Here is a 9,731-nt window from a genome sequence, read left to right on the forward strand (position 1 = left end):
CCCAATCTGTTTCCCACTTTTCCCCACTGTTCCCCCGTTCTCCACAGTTTGCCATCTGTTCCACTCTCTACGCCATTGCACCACACTTTGATGTTCCCCAATTTTAACCATCTGATCCCACACTGTTCCCCTTTGCTTCTCTTTGTTCCCCATCTTTTAGACAGTTTTCACTACTCTTCCCGACATTCCCCACTGTCCCACACTGTTCTGCACTCCTCCCCACTTTTCTCCACTGTACCCCCGCTACACAGTTCGCTATCCATTCCCCACTGCTCACAACTATTTCCATGTTTACCACTTTTCTGCAGTTTTCCTCAGTTCTCCATCTGTTCCCTCTGTTCCTCAATGTTGCCATCTGTTGCCCAGTATTCTCCACTTTTCCCCAGCTGTTCCCAAAGTTTTCCCACTTTTCCCCATTATTGTCCACCTGTCACACACTTTTGACCATTGTACCCCATGTTCTCCACGCTTTGCCATCTGATCCCCACTGCTCTCCTCTGATAGCCTCAGATCCCCTGTGTTCACCATTGTTTCCCATTATTTCGCTATATCTTTCCAACTCTTCCCCACTGTTCCTCTCATTTCCCCACTGATCCCCTCATTTCGTAAATGTTCCCCACTGTTCTCCAGGTATTCCCGAACTTTTTCCCTCTGTTACCCCATTTTCCATTGATCGCCATCTGTTTCCCACTGTTCCCCAGTGCTCCCCACAGTTCATCACTGATAAACCTTCTCACCACTGTGAGCATTGTATAACAACATCCAACACAGTTCATCACGGTTAAATCTTCTCAGCACGGAGATCCTTGTGTCATACTATCTGACGCAGCTCATTACTGTTAATTCTTCTCCCCACTGTGAACTTCGTGAAGCAGAATCTGACACAGTTCATCACTGTTAAACCATCTCCCCACTGTGAACCTTTTGTAACAGTATCATAAACGGTTCATCACTGTTAAACCAACTCTGCACCGGGAACCTGGTGAATCAGAATCTGAAAAGGTTCATCACAGTTAAACCATCTCCGCACCGTCAACCTGGTGTAATACTATCTGACACTGTTCATCACTGTTAAAAATTCTCCCCACTGAGAAACTGTTGTAAGAGTATGTGACGCAGTTCAACACTGTTGAACCTTCTCCCCACTGTTAACCTGGTTTAATTGCCTGTGACACAGTTCATCAATGTTAAACCTTCTCCCCTTTGTGAAACTAGGGTCACAGTATCTGACAAAGTTCATCACTGTTAAAACTTCTCCCCACTGTGAACCTGGTGTAACAGTATCTGACACAGTTCATCACTGTTAAACCTTCTCCCCACTGCGAACCTGGTGTAACACAGTATGTGACACAGTTCATCAATGTTAAAGTTCCTCCCCTCTGTGAAACTAGGGTGACAAAATCTGACAAATTTCATCACTGTTAAACCGTCTCACCTCTGTGAGCCTTGTGAAACAGTCTCTGACACAGTTCATCACAGTTAAACATTCTCCGCACAGAGATCCTGGTGTAATACTATCTATCGCAGCTCCTTCTACCCACTATGAACTTGGTGTAACAGCATCTGACATAGTTCCACACTGTTAAACGTTCTCCCCACTGCGAACCTGGTGTAACAGAAACTGACACAGTTAATCACTGTTAAACTTTCTCCCCACTTAATCCTGGGGTCACAGTACCTTACAGAGTTCATCACTGTTAAACATTCTCCCCACTGTGAACGTGGTGTAACACTGTCAGAAACAGTTAATCACTGTTTAACATTTTCCCCACTGTGAACCTAGTGTAACAGTATGTGACACAGTTCATCAATATTAAACCTTCTTCCCACTGTGAAACCGGGTTCACCATATCTGTCAAAGTTGATCACTGTTAAACCTTCTTTAAAGTGTGACAGGTGGTAACAGGGAGGAGCAGTGTGTAACGTTTGGTGAAGAGATGGGAAAAGTGGAGAATAGTGGGCAACAGATGGCAACATTGAGGAACAGAGGCAAAAGATGGGAAACTGGGGAAAACTGCAGAAAAGTGGTGAACAGAGGGAATTAATGGGGAGCAGGGGGGAACAGAGTGGTATAGTGGAGAATGAGGGGAACAGTGGGTAACAGTGATCAAAAGTGTGTAACAGAGGCAACAGCTGTGGAACAGTAGGGAACATATGGCAAACTGTGAGGAACAGGTGAGGAGCAGTGGGAAACTGGTGAAAAGATGGGGAACTGATAGGTACCAGTGGGTACCATTTCCACATCTGTTCCTGCCTGCTCCCCACTATACCCCTCCATTCACCATTGTTCGGCAGTGTGTCCCAAGGTTCCAAGCTGTTCATCATTTGTTTCTCACTGTTTCCCACCTCGTCAAATCAGGTTCACCAGAAGTTTCAAATGTTCCCCAGCAGTCCCCCCCAACCCCCATTTCATCAATGTTCCCCACTGGTAACTGTCAGTTCTCCATCTTTTCACCAGTTTCCCACTGCTCCTCACCTGTTCCTCACAGTTCGCCATCAGTTCCCTACTGTTCCACACCTGTTTCCCACAATTTCCACAATGTTCCCCATGGATACCCACTGTTTCCCTCATTTCCCAATATGTTTCCCACTTTTACCCCGTTCTCCACAGTTCGCCATCTGTTCCACTCTCTACGCCATTGCACCACACTATTTTCCACAGTTCTTCAATGTTACCCAATTTTAACCAGCTGATCCCACACTGTTCCCCACTGTTCCCCACTGTTTTTCTCTGTTCCCAACCTTTTACATAATTTTTACCACTGTTCCCCATATTTCCCACTGTTCAATTCTGTTCCCCACTGCTCCCCACTTTTCTGCACTGTACCCCCACTCCACAGTTCGGTATGCATTCCACTCTGCTCCCCACTATTCCCCTCTGTTCACCACTTTTCTCCAGTTTTCCCCAGTTCCCCATCTGTGGCATCTGTTGCACACTTTTGATCACTGTTACCCACTGTTCACTGAATTCTCCACTATTCCACTTTGTTCCCCACTGCTCCCCACTAATTCCCTCTGTTCACCACTTTTCTGCAGTTTTCCCCAGTTCCCATTTTTTACCTCTGTTTATCAATGTTGCCATCTGTTGCCTTCTTTTGCCCACTATTCTCCCCTTCTCACCAGCTGTCACACACTTTTGACCACTGTTCCCCACGTTCTTAACGGTTCACCATCTGTTCCCCACTGCTCTCGCCTGATACCCTCAGATCCCCAGTGTTCACCATTGTTTCCCATTATTTCACCATCTGTTTCCAACTCTTCCCCACTGTTCCTCTCATTTCCCCACTGATCCCCTCATTTCGTCAGTTCCACACTGTTCTCCAGCTGTTTCCGAATTGTTTCCCTCTGTTACCCCATTCTCGACTGTTCGCCTTCTGTTTCCTAAATTGCTCCCCACTTTCTGCTCTGTTCCCAACTTCTTCCCTCTGTTCTACACTGTTGTGCACTGTTCCCATCTGTTCCCCCCTATTACACTCTGTTCCCCTCTGCTCCCTATTATTCCTCTTTGTTCCACGCTGTTCTCCACTGTTCTGCAGTTTTCCCTGCTGATCCCATTTTTTCTCTCCATTCCATAATCTTCAATCACTGTTGCGCTCTATCCACGAGCTGTTCCAGAGATGTTCACCCAATGTTTTCCAATGTTCCTCACTTTTCCCCACCTTCCACACACTTTTGACCACTCTTTCCCATGATTCGCCATCCCCTTTTACGCTATGTTCCCCACTGTTACGAATTATTCCCCTCTGTTCCCCATTGATCCCGACAGTTCTTCACTGTTTCCCACTGTTTACTTATTTCCCACTTATTTCTTCAATGTTCTCCACCGATCTCCAGCTGTTCCCGATCTGTTTCTCCCTGTTAACCCTTTCTCGATTGTTCGCCATCTGTTTCCCACCATTCCCCAGTGCTCCCCGAGGGAACCAGTGGGGAACAGTTGGCGAACTGTGGAGAACGGGTGGAACATTGGATAACAGTGGATAAATGTGGGGAAACGATAAGAAACATTAGGGAATATTGTGGAGCAGCGGAGAAAAGAGGTCCCCAGCAGTTGCCCACCATTTAATCAATGTTCCCAACTGGTATCTATCAGTTTCCCATCTGTTCTAGTTTCGCACTGCTCCTCACCTGTACCCCAACTGTTCCCCAACTGTTCCCTACCAGTTTCCAACGGTTCAGCAGCTTTTCTCATAAGTTCCCCACTGACTCGATGTTCCCCCACTGTTCCACATGGATCCCAAATATTCCCTTCATTTCCCAATCTGTTTCCCACTTTCCCCACAGTTACCCACACTTCCCCAGGTTCTCCACTGTTCGTCATATGTTCTCACACTTCTGCAGCAATTCCCTACCATTGCTCAACTGTTTCTCACTGCTCCCCACCTGTTCCCCACTGTTCCACAGCTGTTTCCTACAAGTTCCACAATGTTCACCATGGATATGCAATTTCCCTCATTTACCAATTTTTTTCCCACTTTTCCCCGCTGTTCCCCCGTTCTCCACAGTTCGCCATCTGTTCCACTCACTACGCAATTGCACCCTACTGTTTTCCACAGTTCTTCAATGTTCCCCAATTCTAACCAGCTGATCCCACACTGTTCCCCACTGCTTCACTTTGTTCCCCACCTTTTAGACAATTTGACCACTCTTCCCCACATTCTCCACTGTCCCACAGTGTTCCGCACTGCTCCCCACTTTTCTCCAGTCTACCCCCGCTACACATTTTGCTATCCATTCCCCACTGCTCCCCACTATTAACCTGTTCACCACTATTCTGCAGTTTTCCGAATTCCCCATCTGTTCCATCTGTTCCTCAATGTTGCCATCTGTTGCCCACTATTCTCCACTTCTCCCCAGCTGTCCCTAAATGTTTCCCACTGTTCCCCATTATTGTCTACCTGTCACACTCTTTTGATCACTGTTCCACACATTCTCCAAGGTTCATAATCTGATCCCCACTGCTCTCGCCTGATACCCTCAGATCCCAGTGTTCACCATTGTTCCCCACTCTTCCTAATTATTCCGCAATCTGTTTCCAACTGTTCCCCACTCTTCCTCTCAGTTCCCCACTGATACCCACATTTCTTCAATGTTCTCCACTGTTCTCCCGCTGTTTCCGAACTGTTTCCCTCTGTTACCCCATTCTCCATTGATCACCCTGTTTCCCACTGTTCTACAGTGCTCCCCACTGATCTGTTCTGTTCCCCACTGCTCCCCTCTGTTCTTCACTGTTGTGCAGTGCTCCCATCTGTTTCCCGCCCTATTCCACTCTGCTCTCCGCCTTTCTCCTCTGTTCTGCAGTTTCAACTGCTGTTCCAATCTTTTCTCTCCATTCCTTAATGTTCAGTGCACCCTATCCACCAGCTGTTCCCGACATATTCCCCAAATAATTTCCAATGTTCCTCACTGTTCCCCAACTGCCACAAACTTTTGACTACTCTTCCCTACGATTAGCCATCTTTTCCCCACTGCTCTCCCCTTTTAAGTTCTGTTCCCACTGTTACGAATTATTCCCCTCTGTTCTCAATTGATCCCTAGTTCTTCACTATTCCCCACTGTTTACCTATGCTCCCTATAGTTCCCCACTGTTCCCCAGTTCCCCAACTTTCCCCATATTCCCCACTGTTCTCCACATTTCTTCGCTGTATCCCACTGTTCTTCACCTGTTCTGCAACTGTTCCCCACCAATTTCTACTGTTTCCCGGCAGTTTCCCATCTGTTCCCCACAGTTCCTCCCTGCATTCAATCAGTTCCACTTCTGTTCCCCCTGCTCCCTACTAGTTCCCTCTTTTCTCCACCATTCTGCAGTGTTACCTACTGTTCCCATTTCCTAATAGTTACCACCTGCTCCACACTATTCCCCTCCATTCCCCATTGTTCTGCAGTGTTCCCCACGCTTCCAAACTGTTCACCATTTCTTCCACACTGTACATCATCCGTTAAAAATAGGTTAACCAGAGATCCCTGCTGTTCCCCAGCAGTTCCCACCCATTTCACCACTGTTCTCCACTGTTCCCCACATTTCCCCACTTTTATCCACTGTTCCCCTAATTTCCCAATCTGTTCCCCACTTTCTGCCACATTTCCCCAAGTTCTCCACTGTTCCCCGGTTCCCCAAAGTTCCGCAGCAGTTCACCACCATTTCACCACTGTCCGCACTGTTCGCCACAGTTCTCCATCAGTTGCACATCACTTCTCCACTGTTTCCCACTGCTGCTCACCTCTTTCCCACTGTTCCCCACATGTTCCCTACTGTTCCACAGCTGTTTCCCACGTTACCCACTGTTCACCACATAGACTCTATATTCACCACAGTTCACCATCGGTTTTTCACCAGTTCTCCACTACGCCCAAGCATTTTCCACCACTTCACCAATGTTCACACTGTCCCCCACAATTCCCCTCATTTTCAAATCTGTTCCCCACTTTACCCACAGTTAACCACATTTACCCAGGTTCTCCACTGTTCATCATCTGTCCCCATTCTTGTGCCACAGTTTCCCACCATTGCTCCACTTATTCCCACTGCTCCTCACCTGTACCCCACTATTCGCTATCTGTTTCCTTCTGTTCCACAGCTGTTTCAAACAAGTTCCACACGGTTCCCCATGGATCCCCACTGTTTCCCTCTTTTCCAAATCCGTTTCCCAATTTTCCCCACTCTTCCCCTGTTCTCCACATTTCGCCATCTGTTCCACTCTGTACCCCATTGCTCCAAACTGTTTCCACATTTCTTCAATGTTCCCCAATTTTAACCAGCTGATCCCACACTGTTCCCCACTGTTCCCCACTGTTTCTCTCTGTTCCCAAAATTTTACACAATTTTGACCACTATTCTCTGCATTCCCCACTGTTGAACTATGTTCCCCACTGTTCCCCCATTCTCCACAGTTCGCTATCTATTCCCCAATGCTCCCCACTATTCCCCTGTTCCCACTGTGTCCCTTCTCCTTCCCATTCATTCCTAGCCTTGGACCCGGGCGAGCAGTCTCTCGTGCAATAAAGCCTATCGTTCCCCTCTGACTTTATCTGAGTCATTATTGGGGCAACTGAAACCGCCCAACAATGATCTATTAAAAAGATTGGAACGGGAACATATGACAAAGTATCTGACCAAATAAAGATAAAAATAAATAAAGAGTTGGGGTTACAAAATCAGGGGAATGGGAGAATTAAACAAGGACTGGCTTCAAGACGACGAGTGGAACAGCTTTTGATAGGTTAAATAAACAGTTGCTCAGTTAAATGGCCAAATAAATTAACAAAGGAGTGGTTATGAACACAAAGAAATGCATAAAAAAAGGTCGTTGTATATCAGCGCCTTCTCTGAAGGAGACCTGATCTTGCAAGAGTGTTGAATAAAAGGTTTTCTCACTTCACCCACTGACTCTGTGAGATGAAGTCATCAGTAAGCTGGGTTTCTCACAGGAATCAGTTACAATTTAATTCTCTTTTCTTGTCCAAATATAATTAAAAACAACTTTTGTTTAAGTAACCCTGTGCTGTGGTGCCTATCTATTGCTGCTGGATTTTGGGGTCCTCTAGACTCCGTAACAATATGTACTGGAAAGGAGTAATTCATGTTCTGTTCTGTGATTTTAAATAAATATTAAGAAAGAGAGAAAGTGTTTGGCCTGGACTAGAAGTGCTAGGCTGCCTGTTTCAGAGCTTGAATTGTGAGATGGTTCTAGGAATGGTGCATCTTTGAATATCTGTACCATGTCTAAAGTCTAGTTACTCGTCGTGTAGAACTGTAAGGTCAGGCAGCTTTTACAACTTAAAAGGAGATTTTCTTTGGGGGTTTCCTCAACTTATAAACATATAACTAATAATATATCAACATCAAGCAGCTTTTGCATCTTAAAAGGAGATTTGATTTTCTTTGGGTTTTCATTGGCTGCTTTCAGTCACATCATAATCCCCATTCACTATATAAACATCGTGCAGTGGGCAAGTTGATGGATTACCTGATTATCAGCTATCTTCAACTACTTTCAGACACATCTGATCATGCATCGAGGAAATAAAATTTCCCCAATATACTAGCCATCTCATCACACCACTGAAAAAATGACTATGATCGCAGAAGAGGATGAAGATTTCACCATCATCCTGGAAGACTCAGGGAGTTCAGGTCACTGTCATCCCAGAGAACATCCAGTTCGGATTGCATGGGAGGAGGATACACCGATAAGACCATGGTGGATTCTCATTACAAACATCTTGAACCGGGTGGCAGTGACCTGGAGAATGTGCTGCTGTCCATGTAGACCATTGCTTCATTGAAGAACATTATAGTGCCCCATCCTAGGGCATCTCCATTGCCTGACTGAGAACATGAACATTATGGTGCCTATCATCTCTGCATAGAAAGTGTATAATTGTCTAAAATGTCTATTTTAACCTTTAATAAAATATGGAATGTTAACTTTATAAAACGGGTGCATATCTGCTTTTACCTCTTCGTCTGGCAGTTCATGCTCTCACAAAATCAAAACTTTGCCTGCACATCTCCTTTAAACTTTCCATCCTCTCCCCTCTCTCATCTTCATTCCATGCCCTCTAGAATAGAACATCATTATCGTAAAGACAAAGGTTCTGACTGTCCACCCGATCTGTGGTATTGGTTGACAATGTAATGAAGTGAATGTGCTGGGTATAAGAGTTAAGATGTAATTATAACCCTATTCTGAAAGATAGAGCAGACTTTTAAATGATTATCACCTCTTCTATAAAGCCAGCTCATGGTCCTCTGCACAATAACACTATACCCTGCTGTTACACATAACCAGCTGTCAGATGCAGCCCATTCATAAATGGGTTCCCGCCCAAAAACAGCTGATGGCACGACAAGCTTGTCAAAGAGAATGTGGAAACATCAAAAGCCTGCAGAGGGAGCAGAGCAAGGGCCCTGATGACTTTGCTCCAGTGTCTTTAATTCAACTAACCCTGTTCAAAATCATGACTATACCACTGGGGAAGCAACATTGACATGTGCCAAGTGCTGGGCTCACACTATCATAAAGGCCCCTCTTGATCATGTCTGCCACGAATCCATATCTTTGCATTATAGAAAGCCAATTTTATGATAACCATTTTCCTGTCTTTACAAATAACAAAACACTGACTGTAACACCTCAGCTTGAAACAATCCCCTCAAAGAAATGGTCACTTAATCAAATGCACCAAAATGTCTTCAATATTGTATTCTGTAACCTTGTACTTTGAATGAGGTTCAGCAGTACTGGGGAGGTGACCTTGTCGACCCAACCCTAATTACTGCTCATTCCCACTAGCAGGACTCAAATCAATTCTCTGTGTGTTGGACTTTGTGGTTTGGTTGTACTTCTTGTACCTTGACAGGACTAAACTATAACATTGGCGGAGTCGGTAATCTCTCGCTGGGAAGATCACTATGTATGGTGTAAGTGGCCACAAGGTCACTGGGACATCAGACGGAGCAGCAGTGCACCTTGGGACCCTTGAGCCCGAACTCTTTCGCATTGTGGTCCCTCATATGAGGTTGATCTGGGTCCCTGCCGAGAGAAAAAGAACCAGGCAAAGAATCCAAGACAGTGCATATTGTAACAAAGGCTTATGCTGAGATTAGCTACAGTGTTTTCATTGGAAGTATATTATCTGACTCTTGGGTATTGTTTTAGGGCAGCTGGTTGCGTTTCAACCAAGTCAATTTTAAACTATTTGAACATATGGTGCCTTTCAGGCACTAAAAA

The 9,731-nt window shown here is 45.4% G+C and overlaps 1 protein-coding gene across 1 annotated transcript in view; it reads left to right on the forward strand.

Moving 5' to 3' along the window:
• Window positions 1-8,988, forward strand: part of LOC138748024 (microtubule-actin cross-linking factor 1-like) — a 162,870-nt gene extending 153,882 nt beyond the window's left edge. The window contains exons 5-7 of the mRNA XM_069907724.1: window positions 6,966-7,102; window positions 8,564-8,617; window positions 8,790-8,988. Of these exons, the coding sequence (XP_069763825.1) occupies window positions 6,966-7,102; window positions 8,564-8,617; window positions 8,790-8,988 (390 nt within the window). The remainder of the gene's footprint in view (window positions 1-6,965; window positions 7,103-8,563; window positions 8,618-8,789) is intronic.
• Window positions 8,989-9,731: the final 743 nt, after the last annotated feature.

The sequence above is a fragment of the Narcine bancroftii genome, chromosome 13 (genome assembly GCF_036971445.1).
Source record: "Narcine bancroftii isolate sNarBan1 chromosome 13, sNarBan1.hap1, whole genome shotgun sequence".
Lineage (NCBI taxonomy): Eukaryota > Metazoa > Chordata > Chondrichthyes > Torpediniformes > Narcinidae > Narcine > Narcine bancroftii.